Source organism: Pomacea canaliculata, linkage group LG1 (assembly GCF_003073045.1).
Source record: "Pomacea canaliculata isolate SZHN2017 linkage group LG1, ASM307304v1, whole genome shotgun sequence".
In the NCBI taxonomy this organism is placed as follows: domain Eukaryota; kingdom Metazoa; phylum Mollusca; class Gastropoda; order Architaenioglossa; family Ampullariidae; genus Pomacea; species Pomacea canaliculata.
This window is the reverse complement of record NC_037590.1, coordinates 12,723,223-12,742,754: the sequence shown is the minus strand read 5'-3', so window position 1 is coordinate 12,742,754 and position 19,532 is coordinate 12,723,223. Positions and strand designations below refer to the sequence as shown.

The window sequence follows — 19,532 nt, the reverse complement described above, 5'->3', positions numbered from 1 at the left end:
GGTTGCAAGACAGTTTTCGTGTGTGTAAGAGCAGAGTTCCTTTCACCATAGAATCTCCTCTCATAATTCTAAGTTGGATATTTTTTCTACAAAAACACTTATGCTTGTGTGAGTGTGTGCATGTGTCTGTACAAGCATCCATTTAGGCACAGCGGGTGAAAGCATGAAGCAGGGATTGCTAAAGACCAATGGAATGAAACATCATATATAGACTGAATATTTACTGTGTATTTCTTGCCCATGAACATGCACGTATTGCCATGACATAGTCATAAGCACATTAGTTACTTGACAATGATCATTCTTTTATACCAATACTTATACACCTTACACAGCAGTACTGCAACATCCTTTACAAAATCTAGTGAGCAACACCCTTAAAAAAAATGCTACTTTAAAACAATCCATCTCATTATTTTTAATTCTTTACCTTCATCCTTCTCTCGTACACTCTCTTTCTGAAAGACAACATTAATTTTGAAAGGTAAAGCTGTTACATGTCTTATTTATCTGTTTGAGTACTAGGTCAAAACACCAAACATGAGCCAGACTAATATGGCCACAACAACACAGCCTACAAACATTATCATTTGTAAGTGACAGGTGAGGCTTATGCTAACCTTGCATTTGCTGGCATGAAAGGTGTGGAGCTGTTCACCCTGTAAAGAAGTTATTGTAAATGTCACTGTAAAACAGCAAACCTCTGCACATTGTGAATTTCTTAAAGCACTGAATGAAATAGTAGACATTTTGATTAAGTGAACAGGTTTACAATAATAATACAACTAACATGTATGGGTACTTTCTTCAATGAAACTTGACAGTAGTTGCATCACAGACGAAAAAAGGGCTACTTTGCATTATAAAATGATGTCATCTTAAGTATGCTTGAAAACTGAATATTTTAACATTATGATGCATTTGTTTTCATCAAACTTACTGGCTGAAACAAAGTTTATACAAAACCATGGAATGTGATTCTTGATAAAATATATTTATATATACATATAGATAGGTGCAAACTTTCTTGTGCGAAACAAACTCCTTTAGTTTTTTTGACTTATTTTGTATTTTGACAGCCTCAAACAAACACAAAAAAAGCTTCCTGTCAAGTTAATATGCTTGGCAAGTAATATCAAAACCAAGTGAGCAGTTTATCAAAATTGGACGCTCACAATGAGGCTGAGTTGCAAATACAAAGTTTAATATTGGACCAACCACATCATAAATCCTTACAAAAAGTCAGTAAAACAGTTTAAGTACATAAAAAGTTTTAGCTTTGCTTGTAACAATTATGCAGCAAAATATTACAATTCTGACATTATGTGTTATTCTGATTTAAAGAACCATCACTTTCACTCAAAAAATCCTGTTTCACTGAAGGTTAACCATCTGCCTAAACACACACTCTTTGCTTTCATATGCTGTCACACATTTATGTTGCCCAGTTTGTTTTCCTACTGTGAAGGGAAATGGTCTGGATGAATTAGATTCTCAATGTGCACAGAGAATGAAAAACCTGCTTTCATTCAGTTGACTTTATAATAATGCTAGTGATCTATAAATGGGATTGTCTAACAGATGAATACTAGTGAAAGATTTCTTCCATCTAGCAGAGCCTGTGGCAGATTAAGGAATCTAAGCCTTCAATAGATCAAATGTTTGTACAGCATATTATTTTTCTATTTCTGTTAGATGGGGTGTCATAGTTAAAGGAGATGCACTGAGTCAATTACATGGTGTATTCCCTGATATTAAGAACCTGCAGTTTTGTTGAGCACTGCTGATGGTTTATAGACAGCTTCAATTCGAGTTAAGAGTCTGGATAGTACTAACAAAACAAAAGCTTATTAATAACAGGTGGTAACCTTTCTCACAAACTTGCCTGGAATTACAGGGACCATCCACTTGCTAATAAATGAGATGGTATGTTGAGAATCAATGGGCAATTACCTAATTACTTTATGGCCTAACAGAATAGCTGCCCTTGCAATTAGTGAAAATGTGTTGACTCTAAGTTTCTGCAGTGGCTGCTTCAGATAAGCCAGGAAGCAATGATGCAAGCCAGGAAGGAGAGTTACACAAGACAGCGTTGTACCTGCCTACTAAGAGACAATTTTGAGTGAGGGAATTAGTCACTGTTAGCAACTGAATCAAGCTTTCTAATGTTTAAAAAAACACAAAAAAAATCAACGGACATACGTGACTACATCAGATTGTTAGAATTTCATAATAAATATTTGAATTTTTTTTAAAAAGTTTTTGTATGACTAGATTATATTTCCTTCTTCAGGAATGCTGATACAAGACCTTATTCAAGTTCCTGATATGCATAACTCAATTTTGATAAATGCTGAAAAAATAAAATAAGGCTATTATATAAAAATAAATAAAAAATACACAAGCCACATGCATTCTTCAATGTCCCTCAATATGGTACAAGTAATTGCACACATAAATTTTACAAATAGTTGAAAACAATGTTCACACATCTTTAAAGCATCTTCTTTCAGCAGCAATGCTCAAAATATTAACACTATGTCAGGTGCTACAAACAGGATCTTGCAACTTAATTCATGCATGACATATGGTAATTATTGTCCACAGCCTTGTTCCTTTCCCACATTACAGTTTTTGTTAGTTTAACTACAATTAAAAATCTGTGCTAATGTACTAAGCAATTAAATGCATCCTTTGGAATGTTACCCCATTCTTCTACCCATATTCTTTCCTTCCCAACCCTGTGAGCTAAACAGCATTAGCTAAGGGACATAAATCAATCTGAGCGAGAAACAATGGATTGATATGATTTATCAGTAATTGTATATACCTCAGACACTTTTTAAACAGATTCAGACTCAAAATATGATCAAAAGCAAAGCATGAAGGAGAATTTCCTTCAATACAACATCTTTTTTAGTGCACAAATAATGTAACTCCACCATTGCCATTTCTTCATCTAAAGGTGTACAGCTTCTTTGTGTATAAACTAAACCTTTTGCAAACACTTGTTTTAATCTTTTTAAGTGCACATTAAAGTTAGCCATGACACTTTATTTTAAGGTCTAAAGAAACTGTGCCACTGTTTTATTATTTTTTGCATGATTAAAACATTTGTTAAATATTTTGTTTTGTGTCTTATTTTCCTTTTCGAACATCTTAGGCTCATTTTTCAGTTGAGCACTATATGTTCTAGGTGGGTTTAAAAATGACAAACCATGGAAAAGATAACATGCCAGATTAAGGTAAAAAATAGTCAGCCAACCAAAGTATCATGTTGGCAAACATTTCACTCAGATTCCTTTCCTTGTCACAGGGGCATGAACAAAAGTAGCTTGCATAGCCAGTAGTACCATTTTGGACTGAAGATATAGAGGAAGTGATGATGCTGCCAGAAAGATGAACTTTCACATTTCTTTCAAACTCAAACCACCTTTTTTTTTTTTGTTATGCAAGAACTTCAATATACTGCAACTTAAAAACAGGAATGCAACTGTCATTGTTACCCACATTTTATAAAGAGACATAGCACATGTGAAGACAAAAAAAAGCAGCCACTGTTGGAATAGGTGAGGAGCAGACTTTTTTTACAAACTTTTAAAACAACACACACACACACACACGCAGATAATGTCACAGCCTAAATGTTGTCACAGTCAAAGGCGAGTATTTTCATCCTTATCATTGATGCGGACACCACAATAAAGTTTGCCAACCAAACAGTCTGCAGCCTCCTTTTCCTCTGACATGGCACATGCCTCCCTGCCTTCATCACTAGCTTCATCTTCTATGTTCTCCCCATTAACAGACCCCTTCTCTGCACGACTGGCAACAGAGGTAACATTGTCTGCAAGAAGCTTCATACGCATGTCATTCAGCAGCAAAGAACTTGACCTGGGCCGTTTCCTACCCCCATGTGTCTCCAGCTGTGCATCGTCCACCACTTGCTTGTCCTCTCTTGCTGCTGGCTGCCTTAAAATAGCTGCCTCCATCCCAATGCTCTCCTGATTCGGGTTTAATGGCAAATATTGCCTTGTGGATGCAGGCAACTGCACATCACCAATGCCAGCGTCACATCCGCCAACAGCTCCTTTCTCGAAACTTTCTCTGTCGCTGTCTACACTGTTGTTTTGCAATGAGATGGAATTGCTGGAAAGGCTCTCTCGAGAAGCTCTGTGGGAGAGGCTTTCATGTGAGGCAAAAAGGCTTGCATTATCAAAAGAAAGTTCACTGCTTGTGTCCAGGGTCTCTGTGCTGTTGGTGAAAAAATGTTGCTGCCACACCTTTCTGTTTGGACTGATGGATTCCAAGGCTGCAGGTGATGCCACCTCACTGTAGCAATCCCAGTCACTTGAGGTAGAACTTCGTGTGCTATCCCGAAACATGCTTGCACGGCTAAGCTGTCGTCCTGCAACAGGCAGTTAGCTTTATAACTATTTGGGAGAAAATGAATATTTCCAATAGCTTGGCACTTTTCCATTTCTTTCACTCACAGAGTAAGAATTATTCTGACAGACCTGTTGCATGGAAACAATTACCTTCAAGTACTTTCAATGTTATTCAATGAACCATGAAAATTACTGACATCTTTTACTGGTCATTTACTCAGCTTTGAGGAGTTAGATCTTGCAGTAACGAAACCCACTACTTTTAAAATGACTTCAATTTCATTAGTCTTTAAGTTTTACAATGTATAGTATCATAAACATTTATCCTATGTGAGAGCATTTACAGAAACAGTCCCAATAAATTATTATGTTTCTTACTGAATTAGATGAAACACTTACTAGAGTATATTAGGATTTCTTCATCCTCAAGGCGTCTTAATTCTCGTCTCTTTTGTGACAAGATTCGCTGAAAATAATAACAACCATGTCATAATGTCATAAAATGGATGAACAATGTGGGATTTATGAACAGTAGCATATTGTCTGGTGTCACATTTTCCTGCTTTTTGTTATGCAAATTAAGAAGAATATTTTAAATAAGAATATTTCATATATTTCAAAAGCTGTAAAAAGTGGGAAGTATTTCTTGTACATGGTGGCTAATGATTGCATTAAGAACTTCATCCCAGTGATGTGTGAAAGTAATTACATCCATAGTGGATCTTCATGTAACATTACCTTGAGCTTGATGAACCTTTCATATAGCTCCACCTTGCGGCAACAATCTTCAAACAGCACCACCAGTCTGGAAAATAGTTACTAAATTACCTGATTTTGCTGTACTGAACAATAAACCTAATGCCATATCATTTTTGGCTCTTTGGGGTAGACTCCCTGTCCCCTGCCCAAAATGACTGTGTATCATGCTGTATAAATTAGGACAATGCCAATCAAGATATTATTAATTCCCAGTTTGACTTGAACATTTTCTTTTTAATACAAATGCATACAAAACATAAAACAGACATCAATCCCAGTCTTTAAACTAGCACTTCTCTTGTCTTTCTCTTGCTCATATATGCATAAATATGCATATGATCATGTGTGCACACTCTTGGGAAATGTGTGAGACACATACAGGAAATAAGAAAATAATTTTCCTATTTTTAGAAATGTTTTAGGACAGACTGATGGACACACATGCACGCACCACACAAGAACCTTTAAGTTCTATACCTAAGGTTGTCAGTGCTTTCCTGTATCTTCGCAACTAGGTCTTGATGTTTCAGACCTTCCACTGATCCACCGTTGACAGATAATAGCACATCTCCTGCCACGACAGTGAAAGTCAACAATAGAGAAAAGATCTTGTCAGCCAAACTACTTTTGTTTTATAATCTCAAAATGGATTACAATTAAACAAATAAATGACTTGATACAGAACTAGAAAAAGCCTGACATGTTTGATAATTTTTTTATACCATTACACTCAATGTAAACAAAGATCCTGCTTGATAATGAAATAATGTTTTACAAACTTCTTTCCAGTTCCAATCATGCTAATACCAACCTCTGGTAACTTTTCTAATCTCTCACCCACTCAAACCTTTTTTTTTACATATTTCCTGGGAAGGATAAAACAGACTGTGACAGAGAATGGGTGCATCTCAGTGCAGGCCTTGGAGATGGCTCTACTCAGATTACAACCTGATGCTGGCCTCTGATGGGTAGTGGAGCAGGACCGGGGGGTAGCTACAGTCTGGCACCTAAGCTGATATCTATTACACTTCACTTTCCCAGGAAAAGAAAATGGCCACAAGCTATTTGTTTTTTGCTTTTGTAAGTGATCTGCTTTAGAGCTATAATCATCTGGAAGGATGGTTAAGCTCACAACTTCCAAGATGTCTTGGATGCTTCCAAACCCTGAAAAACCATTTGTTTACCCAGATCTCTCGCTGGCAGCTGGCTTAATTTATATACATGGGGGTTCGAGTCAAGCACCTATTATGTTCCTAACAGCTGTCGTGTAAAGAGCACACATAAGAAAACTGCAGCAGCAAGAGTTCCTACCGTTTGCTCCGATATTTTGTTTTCTTTAAGACACATCCTGATGGTAAGGCTGACACACTCAAAAGGAATATATTGTTGATGTGTAGTTCAGACAAATATGTATGCCTTAAGTGACAGATCCAAACTAAATACTTTACACTCAATATGATTAATCCTTTTCATGAACATGTGCATAAGAGCATGCAGCAGCAGTGCAGTCAACCATTAATTCAGAGGGTATGTTTTCAATGATAAGAATCTTAAATTAATGGCGATGCTAAGTGAGACAATCCTATATTGGTGTTTATATATCTAATAATTAAATCCTGGATTTTCAGCTGCTCCAACAACTACCCCCTTGAACTGATAAAGCAATATGTAACTTACCTTTACGCATGCCCGCAATCCATGCTGGCCCATTCATTTCAACATAATCTACATAGGTCATGACATCTATTGTGCCAGTCTTCTTGTTCTTAATCCCATAGGTCTGTAAAAGTGACAAATGTAGCATGATCTTCATGTGAAAAAGAGAACTCTTATTTTTAAATTTAAAAAAAAAACTGTTTTACCTATTTGGGCCATACCAATTTCCACAAGGCTCTCTGAATGTGGCACTGTTTGCAGGGCTTTTCCATTATGTAAAGTAACCAACCAGCTAACCAACCAACCGTCCCCTAGGATCTGCATTCATCCCCTCTCTGGCTTATATGTCAAACTGTGCTACTAACATGAAAACCATACATGCGCCCTGGTGCTAGCCCCTTCCTCCCACTCAACAGTCCTTCCTTCTACCAAGTCTTCTTGATATTCACTTGAATCTCTCCCACACACTCTGTCCCCTTAAAACCACTTTCATTCTTCTATCCTGCTGCAGGTACATGACAGCCCCCAGGTTGTCATGGTGACAGAAGCTGGGCCCAACGCTCACCTGCAGTGTGAAGCCCCAGGAGTTGTTCTTCCGGATGAGGAGGATGGTCCGTCGGCGCCGCGTCTCTTCGGGATCCGTGTGGATGGCGCGCTCCCCCTCCAGGTGATGGAGCTCCTCCCCCACCGATCCCTTCCACATCAGGTCACCCTGCAGCCAGCACAATCGCGTCACTTAATCGCGTCACAATCACTCCACAACTGACGTAACCATGGACAGTATTCTAAAACTGTTGGCGTTTAGGTGTGGCACAAAACCGCTTGATGACCAGATCAAACCTCCAGAACCCCATCTAAACAACATTGAGTCACAATACTTATTTATATTTATGTTTCCTTTCCACTACTTCCGGCTCAATGATTCCTGAAGCTAGTATCCGGTTTTTTTAATTGGAGGGTGGAGGAGGATATGGGCGAGGAGCATAGACTAATATAGAAGACAGTGCCACAGACGCTCATGCATAATCAGTCTCGTGCAACACATGCAGACGCTGGTGGTTGAGAGCAGACACCGAGACTTGCACGCGGTCCAGCAGACCCCGGCGCGTGGAGGAGCGAAAAAGTGAAGCTTATCGACCCCAAAGGGCAGCCCCGCTGTCTGCTCTGCCATCAGCAGGCAGGGAGGGGGGAGAGGAGGAGAGAGAGTGGGGGGATTATTGTACTCAATCCGCTTCACGGCTCGTGCCTAAATTCTCCCTCCTCTCTCTCTCTCTCACCCACACACTCACGTACGCATTTACACACACACGAGCGTGGCAACGCACGCACGCACACGAGCTGATGAATTAAGTCCTCCCAGTGATCGATGAGTGCCGAAGCTGTCAACTGCCGACGACGCGCGGTGCAGTGGGTGTCGTCTGTTCCACTGGCCTCCATTTCGCCGAAGGTTAACGCCGCAGCTTCGATCACTACCCACGACAGCGTATCCTTTGGCCGAAGGCAAGGTACACTTACGTCATCACATACATAATCGACCTTAACGGCCAACGCTGCCGGCCTCGGCAATCCGATCGCACGAAGATCGACCTGCAATGCAGCTGGAACGGTTCCAGCCCTTTCCCCCACCCACCAACCCCTACCATCGCCTCCACGCGTGATCGGTAACGTGATATGTTACTAGAGGATCGCGTCTTTCTTACACACTTGAAGGAACTACCTTTCCTCGCGCGAGTTGCTGACGTTTTCAAGTTTGTTTGTTCTTGTTTTTGTCAGTTTGCCCATTGTCCTTGTAGGATTTCCTCGTTTCTAGAAAACTCTCCCGCAAGTGGATCTTTATTTATGTAGACTTGCCGAAGCAAAGTGGTATACCCGCGACTCCACCCTTTCTCCCCTATCCACCCACGAGAGATCAATCACCGACCACGCAGCCCAGTGTGAACAAAGCCGCTGATATCGATGCCGCAGCCCCTCACCACGCCATGCTGTGCTGCAAGGAGCTGCAGTGGTGTGGCACCAGTGTCAGCAGCGGCCACAGTTCAGCACCTGAGCAAGCACAACAGTGATCTCCTCCACAAGGTTAATTGTCCTTTATGCTGGGCGGCCATGCACCCTTAAAACATGATTTGTCAGTGTCAGATTTACCGGATCAGTGTGAACTCTGTGTAATGCCTCACAATGTAATCAGATTTTTTTTCTCCCCCTGATACAGCGATAGGTGACGGCTTGAAAATGGAGCTGACGGAACTTTCAGACCACAGTGTACATACCTGTGCACTTGAGTTTTTTTTAAAAAAAACGACCGCGTAGTAGTGTTAGTAATACTCTTCACTGAGAAACCGTGCTGACATGTTGCGATTAATTAATTAATCGAAGGAATTAGACAAAGGGTGGGCAAAGTACGTCCCGCGGTCTTCTTTGGACCGACCCCCCTGCCAAAATGTGAAGTGCGCTTTTATTTTAGTTTTGTTTTATTCAGCCTCGGTTAATTTGATTGAAATTTAATTTGTCACGCACAAAAGCGTTAGAAACATTCTAACACAGAGGAAGCACAAAGATATCAAATAATACGGCTGACATGGATGATGGAGTCGTTAAAGAGCATCGGGGGCGGCTGCTTTCAAAGGAAAGATTGGTTTTAAAGTTTTATTGTGAGCGAATTCCAACAGCTTCACTTCGGTAAGTGAACGCCATTAAATACTCATTTGTTGTCCGTTCCATTATCGCTAGGTTTGGTATGTAGTCACCTGGTGTGGGTTTTGGGTATTTTACCGACCCGCCGCATAGCCTAGAATTTTAAGACCGGTCCGCAAAAAGAAAACTTTGCCCACCCTGAACTAGACCCCCAGGCGCCCCCAACTCTGTTCTGTGTCTGCTTGCTTCACATGCCCATTCAGAGGCCTTGGTATGGGCGACGACAGATGGACATGTTAATGTATGAAAGATGCTTGAAACGCTTGGAGCAAAGAGAAAACAAAGTATCAGGTGACTGACAAGCTTGGATGCTACGTACTTTGACGCTGGTGTTGGTGCGCGTGGAGCACGTGCATTATGTCAGGTCAGGTCATGACCCAGCACAAGGCTAATGACGGCGACGATGAATATCGTTTCTACACCTTTCTTTCCCATTCCCTCCCTCTGTCTTCGCGCATACCACACGCACGCGCGCACACACAGAGAAACACTCTAACTCTCAAACTGCTTTATGCGAAGACAGCATAAACTCGGTCGTGAGAATAAAATGCTTTCCTTTGCCAAAGATCTGCTATTTCTAATCATCGAGACAGAACACACATTCCAATCGAACGAAATATATGAATTTTTTTTTCGTTCTCTCACTTGAACGCGCTGTGAATATTTTTAGGACACCTATCAAGCGCATTTTCGTCGCTGGGGATTTCTTCGTCGCTGTCTGCTCTACCAGTTCTACCACCAGCAACTGCACTCATGGCTTCGGCATTATATTAAATCCTTTATCAACAGTTCACTCAACGGGGGTCCAGTTTCGAGCGGCAGCAGTGCCATATCTTAGGAATCCCGTCATAGCTTCAAACCAAGAACTTACTTTAGCGAACATTAATGTGGTCATAAGAAAATACTTCAAATGATATCAACGGAGCTAGAAATGATAGTAGTGGGACTTATTTTCATGGAGGCCACCCTGAAGCTGCCCCCACTGGACAACGAAATCCACCCCTGGTCAAGTCAACCGGGGAAGCACGCAGCGGTCTGCAACCATACGGACTCAAGTTTTCAAAGCTGAAAAGAAGACACGTTAACCCCTGCAGGCACACCCAGCCCCGCCCTTTGAACGGGGTTTACATCACTAAATGTGGAGCCATATATCCTGCTGACCCCCGTAACTTCCTGACCCCTCTGTGGCCCCACAACCTACTGACCCATTTGTGGAATCACAGAAAGTTGACCTGGAACGTCCAAAAATTCCGCTCAAAAGCCAGCTGGACATTGTTCGTGCAATGACAAAGATATGATGAGTGCGAATCATTGTATGATTCCATGATGAGCAACTAAATAAAATGCGATTAGCATGCGTCTCTCTCTCTCACACACATACACAGAGCATAAGCAAAAATTATTCCGGTCTCATACTCGCAATCAAGTGTTTTAGGCAATGAAAATCGGACAGGAAAATACCTCGAGTTTATCGCAGCAGACGACAGGCTACACCATTCATCACCGTGCACACGAACTCCTGATAGTAGAGCTGCCCTAAGACAGCCTTTAAGCCAGCAGACGCCATGTCTACAGTGGAAAGTATATATATACTTGTGTGAAGTGCTATGATGAGGGAGGTCCATGGCATCGTGTTGTATGTCATTGTCTTAAAATTAAAGTGCTTGTATATACTTGATGAAGGTACTTTCGAGCTGCTACAATTACCTACTTTATTCTTACATTTCAGTGCCTGTAAAAATTCCTCATTAGAATGCACCATCTATGTCTGAACTTTGACAAAGTAGCTTACGATGAATGTGGACATCGCACGGGTGATGTTTTCCCGTTTGATGTATCGTATACCGCAATTGTTCGGATGACCTTACACACGCAGACTATTCTGGGATTGATATCATTGCGCTCGTATGTTATTCTGACACTTGAAGAACCGGTGCTTTGCGTGCAGTGCCGCGCGCCACAGAGGTGTTCTGACATTCTGCAACATCTGTTCCCTGATGTTGCACCGAGACCAAAGCAACCTTACAGTGTGCGATATTTTGACATTTCAAGTCTCGGCCGGTCCTACAAACACGCATTTCACACACATGCTGACGTTCTACGTCGCTCCATTGTAGATAAGAACAGTTTTAACGATAAGTAATCATATCAAATGAAAATGGTAATCTAAAAACAACAGCAACCAAACAAAAATAACAACAACAAACAAACAAACAACAACAACAACAACAACAACAACAACAACAACAAACGAATGGGAGTGACTTGATCGAACACTGTCGAATACGAGGTAATAAAAGTCATAAATGTCAGGCATAAGACGTCAATGCGTCTAGCCCTGGGGTCACCAACCTTTTTGATTCCGAGAGCTACTTCAAGAGTACTGAGTAGTACAAAGAACTATTCGTTTTATACAAACTTACTGAGTACCATACACGATCCTCGCGGGCGACACAAATGGTCCATGTGGGCGAGCAGGTGCCCGTGTTGGCTACCCCTGGTCTAATCCTTCGGATAATGCTTGGTAACACTGAAGTGTACTAGACGTGAGTGGCTTGAATGTTTATGTAGATACTAGTCTCTTCTAAAGAAAAAAAGTGATCGGTCAGCTTGTTATCCTTTCGTAGCTGAGCCTCGATTAGGAAATAAAATCACAATGCGTGAAAGAAGAGATGAAAGGAAGATTATAGCATTATGAACAAGACATCTAAATACTGTTCTCATACAGTTTAGATACTTCACTGACTCTGTCTCTAGTGCAAAAAGTATAGACACTGGAGATTGTTTTGTTTTACGATATCTGTTATTAAGATAGCGGATACTACAACTGCTATAGTTTCTGGATAGTCACCGCTGAGTCAAGGTCTGCTGTGGAGAAAATAAATAAAGCGCTACCACAACCCTACTTTCCTGACACCATCAAGGTTAGCTGTGAATTCGTTAAGCAGTTAAAAACAAAAACAAAACAAAACAAAAATGTGGGAAATGGAAAGCGATTCACTGACGCCAAGATGCACGTCGTATTTTTTTCCCAGCGTTTGGGTGTCAGTTTTACGACCTAGGGCGGGGCTGACTTCTTATACGCGAGACGGGAAAAAAATCCTCCTCTTAATTCTACGCATAGCCATCACACACACACACAGATTCACGCACGTAGGTTTCTAGGTGCATCTTTGAGGAACATGCCCTTCATGAGCAGAGATGATCGGCAACTTGCAGGGTTCGTCCTTTGCAAGCGATCTCTTGCTAACTCAGCTGGAACAGCGTCATTCTGACCTCTGACCTGCTCGCATCATGTATCCGACCTCCACAAGTCTTTCCTCTCGACGTCAGCTCGAAAGTACAACAAAGCGTGGAAATGACCTAAAAGTCATTGTCGGTCCTCATCGTACATGGCCTGTCTCCATTTTCTATCTTCTCCGCCTCTGTCCCCTCTGTCATCCATCAAAACAATGATACAGCCATCACGTACAGGGAACGCGATGATGAGGTCACCTATAGCAGTGGCGCGTTCACGAGGTGGAATCAGGCTGGACTGCGAGACTCTCGACTTGCTCCAGTGAGCAGCACTTCACCACCATCATGTCGCCCTACTTTCACCTTTGACCTCATCCCTCTATTTTCATCATTACGTGGACGTGCCTGCTGCGTATTACATTTACACTACTCTGAACGCCGGTGACCATCCTCTCAACAAGGACCGCGTTACGATCATAGGGCTACTGGGACCCCTTAATATGCCACTCATGACTCAACTGTTGACCAAAATCTGACAGTTCAGTCAGGAACTTACCTTGCAAGAGGCAACATTTTGTTCATAACAAATGTATTTGCTTAAGCTATCTCTAAGGAAGTAAACCAAAAAAAAAAAAAAATTACATACGATCTGACTACTATGTCTCTCATCCCACCCAACCGCAAAAGCAGACAACTACCCCCTCCCCCAAAAATAAACAACAACCCGGTCTTAGCTGTTTGCTAACAGTCATCGTTAACAGTCAATAGAATGATGACGAGAATAACGATGCAATGACCAGATCTTTCGACACACGGGTTTTTTTAAAAATTTCTTTTTAACGGCTGTCGGTGGACGAATCGCAGGAAATTGAACTGCGGAGTACGAAAGTACGTAAAATTTAATAACCGATTACCTGAAAACGCCAGCGCCTTACCGCCATGTCCGGCCCAGTCGCGGAATGAAGTGACAGGAGGGCGAGGACGCGCAGTACTTGTGGTCACCCACGGCCATGGGTTCCGGTCACAGTAACACGCTCACTGCGCATGACTACGTCTCGGACTAACACTACGACTGTCGCCTCCAGACTAATGGCGTACTCACATTGCGTAACAACGTCGACGACACGGAAGCATGGCGTCAGGGCCACGTTACCTAACGACAGAGGTACGGGGCGCTGTTGGAGTTCATTTCCACATGCGACCCCACTGTTGCCTGCGCACGACATAGCGCCATCTCTTGGTGACTGCGAGCTCCACCACAGCTTTCTACATTCTGAAGAACACTACATACAATGGTGTGCTCGACCTAGCCGCCTTGCGAGCTAGGTAGCATGCTGCCAGACCGAACGCATGACCCCGAAAGAGAGAGAAAAAAACCCACGGGTTTCCCCCACTTATCGCTCCATTAGAGTCGTCAAAGATCTGCGCCAGAGGCAGGCGTGTCGACCCACAGCAACTCCAACGCTTGAGACGCTTAGCATTAAGATTAATTAGCATTAACTTCCGCCCCCGAATGTTGAAGCACTCATGTTCAGTGCGGGAAGGAAAAGAAAGAAAAAAATCGAGACGATCGCCTAAGTTTTGCATTATCAGCTGTTATTCTCGGACGACTTCTAGAAGAGAATGGAGGAAATGAAAGTCTGACGTACACTTGTACGTTATACGACAGACAATACTCAGACAGGAAACACATACTCACACAGGAGACGAATGTTTGAACAAGAGCGATGCGTATTCGGATATGAGAGATACATACTCAAACAAGAGACGATTGCTCGAATAAGACGCATATCCGAACAAGAGAGACGAAAGAGACTCATTAAAGAGGAAAAATGTCGCATGCTCAGGACATCTAGCATGGACAAGGGTAGGCATGACACTTATTCTGGTCGGAGCTGATCACGTTTATCGCTCAAACGGTTGGAGTTGGTTTATTTACTAAGGAAAGTGATTCCACCTTGAGGTGACTTCGCAAGGAAGAAGGGAGGATGGGGAGGATTAGTGTTTTACACTGAGCCAGCAACTAAGGCTATATCACGGCGAGGCAGCTAGCCCTGTAAACAGATGCCATTTGCAGAAAGAGCAACGTGCCCGAGATGAGAGCTGAACCCAGGACAGCCAACCTTCACTGTATTGGTGACAGGCGTTAACTGTTACGCCACCGGACCGCCTGAGGGGAGGAAACCGGAGTACCCGGAGAAAACAAGCCCGACGACAAGCCCTACGGACAAGTGTCACATACAGAGTGTCCAGAAACGAGATCCGAACCATAAGATGCTCACTGCAATGGTGACAAGTGAGTGCTTTAATATTACCTGGCGCAATAAACGCTTGGTCACGGCTGGTTTTGTAAGGCTCCGTGGGGGGAGAGGTAGCAAAAGCAAAAGATGACTTTTAAGCACGTGAACACTTTTCAAGCAACTGATATTTTCGACGATGATCGACCGGCAGAGAGGTTATTCAAGCAAGAAAGCTGTGTTCATGTGTGTGTGTTTACTGGTACCTGTGTGTAGTTTTCGTGAGAGAGAGAGAAAGAGAAATAGCCGTATGATGCTTCTTTTGTCATGTCTATAAAGTGTGCTTCCTGACCTTTAACAATGGAGGCTACTTAGGCCGCAGTACTGTGTTCTGTACATGACGCACGCCTTCGGGGCAAAAGAGGTGGGGTTGTGGACGGCAGGGCTATTGTGGCTGTATAACAATATTGTCCATCTCATTATTTGTTCATTCAAACCGCACGTCTGCCTCGACTGGTCTACCAGAACAAAAGCGCCACTTCACTGTGATTATTATGCCTTCATATTCCGATTTTACTCAATACTTTTTTAAACAACCTAGAGTGGAGACCTAGATGGTGACCACACTGACTGAAGTCTTGCGCTTGATACGTGTTTTTCCTTGGGAAATGCTTCGCCTTTAGACCATTAGAGCGAAAGAAAGATTTAGGAACATCTGATGGACCACAAATTGTTTCGGTGTCAGCTCGCTTCCAAAAAATAGACACCATCAGTCTGACTAGCTGTCTTTGACTATGCAGAACTGCTGACCGAAAGAAAAGGATACCAGCAGACGAAAAGCATGATAATGATAAAGAGTTGCTATCGTGTGCTGCACGAGCACTGCAAGTTCCACATCCACTGTGAAACAGCGAGGATCGCACGCTAACGAACAGGTAAGGTTAACATAGGGTAAAGGCATCTGCTATGCACACTGCCACATCGCGCGTGACGACAGACTAAAGGCCGCGTTTTATGCACAAAAAGTCTGCTCTAGAGCTGGTGTGAGGACAAATAAGAAACAGCATCAACAGAAGAAAATGAAACAGCAGAAGACAAATAAGGATGATGGTTCTTTTTGGAGGAAAGATGACATTCCTTGAGGAAAATGACATCTGTGCGGCAGATGATCAGCCACTGACCCAAGCCCTTGCGTTCGGTAAACAATAACACGTCCGTCGTCTAACCGCAAGACTTGGTGGCGATTGAGGAGGTGAGGGAGGGACCGACGGAGGTGGGGGACATGGCAGGGTGTTGGTGTTGTTTTTTCTCATCGCCACTCAGCGAGCGGTCAGTTGATTGTGGCCGTACGGTCTGCTTCTAAAAACGCGCAAGACTGGAGAACTTTGTTGCTACATGTATTTTCTTTCCATTTCTGTTCGTCACTCTCACAGACACACGCACCTAGGGTATTTGCCATGACAGTTTATGACTCGCCTATTGACCGTCAAGAGGCGTAGTGAGTGAAGATGAAATATTTTTGGAATTCTCTACCACAGGTACGTCAGTACAGGTTAAATGTTTAACAAACTGGTGACGTGATATTTTATCTTCTGGGTTTAAGATCCTTGCCCCCAGCTTTGTAGGCCGACATACTATGCCATCAATTGTGCTTCTGAAAGGGCTGGTTTTTTTTTTTGGTTGGTTTAGTGTAAACATTTTTGTCAATGGATATGTAATTAAAACATAAGTTGTAAACACACACACATTTTTCTTAGGATACTTTCAGACGATACAAGAAACTTTGATTATTCTTCTGTGGTTTTAAATCTGCTTTCTATAAGCAAGGCACAAGAAATCAAGACACTACTAAACATACTTGTAAAAGAAATGTATGTGAATGTGCTACATGTAATATCCCCTTTCTCACACGAGAGCACTTAGGACACAGCACATTATCACCCTCTACATCTGGTCTGCCAGTTTACTGGCTTCACGCTGTGTAGGCACCCAGAAGACCTGGTGCTGAACCTGATTTAAAAAAAAAAAATATATTTACCGCCCTTCTCGGTGTCATGCTTTTAATACTATTTTCTTAACTGCTATGCTACAGTTTTATGAGAAAAATAGGTGGCGGGATAAGGAGAGAAAGAAGACTGAGTATACCCTGTCAGATGTTAGATTAAGAAAGTGATGCGTTTGTCATTAAAGCCTCTGAAAACCTTATCAAGCCTGACATGTATTATGAATTGCTAGAAATAAAACAGACATAAAATAGCTACAAAATAAAATTTAAAAAAAACCCGAAAGAGGCATACACTCCTCTCAAAAGTTAGCAATAGCTCTCCTAAGAACTAAGTTGTAAGCACACCTTAACTACAACAGGGAAACAAATGATACAAAAGAAAGTTCATAATTCAGCATTGTCTTGCGCTGCCAAGGATTAACTAGGAAAACAAAAGCAAAACATCTTGAACAATAGTACTCATTGGCTGACATGGAAACAATGTGAAAAGACAAAAAGACAAATCAAACAAGCCCCATCAAGAGATCACTTGGGGGGCAGGGGGAAACCCACAGGCTGTTTTGATGGGAAAAAAATAAAGCACGTAAGAATATTTACAATAATACTTAATCTAAGAAGATCTGACCACCTTATCACTAAAGCAAATTACTTTTGACCAGGAAAGTAAATATTTGAAGAGCAAGTCCTTATGTTTCTCCAGACTTCAAGGATATGCAATTATCCAGGACTCAAGGATAATGTGTTGAAACTATGGATAGTATGTCAGTAAAAGATCGAGTCATGGAGGAAAGCTCCATCAAAAGGATTATATATGACTGCACTGAACAACAACCCTTACCCCTTTATTCTGAACAATAACATTGAATCTGACAACTGAGCAATAGTTTGAACACACTTCCCGTGAAGCATCAGTCCACTTACCCTCTTTATAGCCTTCATTGGTGACACTGTCAATCCAAACATCCCAAACCCTTCATACTGATGGGGTGAGGCTTTTCTGACAGCTGACTTTCTACAACACAGAATGCAGCAGGCATAGCAGTTATTGCCACCTGAATCTGGTTATAACTACCTGCTTCCTTCTTTTTTTTTTTTTCAAGAAACAAACTTAATCAGCGTGACATGCAAAAAGAAGTTACAACTTGGTCGTAAAATTAAGTAATCACCCATTATTTTTATAAAGGCAAGAAAAAAATTCAACACTAAGAAATCAAGACCAATCAAAAAGGTAAATGAAGGGTTACATAATCATTTCATATATCTAAGGCTATAACAACATGGTGAAAGTTTTGCCGCATGATGCAGAAACAAGTCTACATGATACCTCAAAAGTAATATCAAACAATTATCACCATAAAAATTACTACACTTCCTTTGATTTGCATTGAGAAAATAAAGCGATAGCCAAACAATAAAAATGCTGTCTAGGTGATGATGCAAGTTCTTTTCCTTGACATATCATTCTCTTTAATAATTACAGACAACTCCTTTCACAATTGTTAGTGTTATGCCATAATCTGTGGACTTTGATCTTAACTTCACAAGATAAAGATAAATCCACCTCAATGATTCTATCGTTTAAGAGGTATTTCTGCAAATAGCAGTGTTATTACAAAAACATTCATTAAAAAACTTGTAATGCTATTAAAAAAAAACAACAAAAACGGTTCTTAAAGATTATTATAAGAATCTTTAACTGTAATAACATGCTTACAACTGTTGCACTATTAAAGACCAAACAGGATAAACTCTGTGTGTGTGTGTGCGCGCGCGCGAGCGCGTGTGTGTATACGATAAGCCCACGAGCGCGCGAGAAACCATACATTAGGCAGCCATGTGTGAATGACAATAATCAAGTAGATGTAGAACGTCTCCCATTTCACGATCCAGTTTCTGACGAGAAAATTGCTCAGATAATAAGTAACTATATCTGATAGAAAACATCGGTGTTTGTATCCTGGTCTCTGTGTCGCAAACAATATTAAGAGACAAGCCCTTGGCAACGCCCCCCGACTTGGACCAGATAAACATGACTGGTGGCGAACAAGCCAGCGGGGGACAAAAATTACAGGACCTGCAGTCTCAGAGCAAGCATTATCTAACACCATTCACACGACAGGGAGAAAAGACAGAAAATTGGTAGGAACCGACATTAAAAATCCATATTTGTGGACAAACCCTTGAGCTTCATCAAAGTCTAGCTGATCTCAGACAAACCGAACAAATTGATCAATTTTACCAACAGCAATCGTGCAACTGCCCTCATCGTTGCAGTGCGCCCTTCACTGAAATAAAAAGCCTTACGTACCTTAATCTCTTTTCTTTTAGTCGGTTTGTGGAATAAAGAGGGCGGTCGTGACCTCACCATAGTGCTTCATTTAGCCTCCGGTACAGTCCATAATAATAAAGATTCAGTGCGATGTTTACAGGTGCGATTTCGCCTTGTCGTATGTGGCGAGCCACCCTACCTCTCCTCCCACTGCCCTCCCTCTCGTGCATGCGCCAAGAAAGGTAACTCTCATGTGTTTGGATATTGCAGACGACGTTTTCGCGTCTAGC

General features: G+C 41.8%; 1 protein-coding gene across 5 annotated transcripts; it reads right to left on the bottom strand.

The window, feature by feature from the left end:
• Window positions 1-211: 211 nt before the first annotated feature.
• Window positions 212-19,489, bottom strand: LOC112569627 (microtubule-associated serine/threonine-protein kinase 2-like). 5 transcript variants are annotated; one of them, XM_025247479.1, is made up of 8 exons: window positions 19,282-19,428; window positions 17,895-17,985; window positions 7,369-7,515; window positions 6,825-6,927; window positions 5,625-5,718; window positions 5,127-5,193; window positions 4,788-4,854; window positions 212-4,408 (listed from the first exon to the last, which is right to left on the bottom strand). In XM_025247479.1, exons 2-8 carry the CDS (start codon window positions 17,934-17,936, stop codon window positions 3,657-3,659), a joined length of 1,272 nt encoding a protein of 423 aa, XP_025103264.1. In that variant the 5' UTR covers window positions 17,937-17,985; window positions 19,282-19,428; the 3' UTR covers window positions 212-3,656. The 5 variants fall into 5 exon arrangements, with proteins under 5 accessions (XP_025103264.1, XP_025103257.1, XP_025103293.1 ...); XM_025247472.1 differs by lacking the exon at window positions 17,895-17,985 and having other exon boundaries at window positions 19,282-19,489; XM_025247508.1 differs by lacking the exons at window positions 17,895-17,985; window positions 19,282-19,428 and adding an exon at window positions 13,834-14,102.
• Window positions 19,490-19,532: the final 43 nt, after the last annotated feature.

Bases quoted from the DNA above. Each gene is read 5' to 3' on its own strand.
- LOC112569627 (XM_025247472.1), bottom strand. From the start codon at position 19,341: ATGGTGAGGTCACGACCGCCCTCTTTATTCCACAAACCGACTAAAAGA. The intron at 5,719-6,824 runs GTAAGTTACATA...CTGTCGTGGCAG, and splicing joins GATTGCGGGCATGCGTAAAG to GAGATGTGCTATTATCTGTC. The intron at 4,409-4,787 runs GTAAGTGTTTCA...TGCCTGTTGCAG, and splicing joins AGAAATCCTAATATACTCTA to GACGACAGCTTAGCCGTGCA.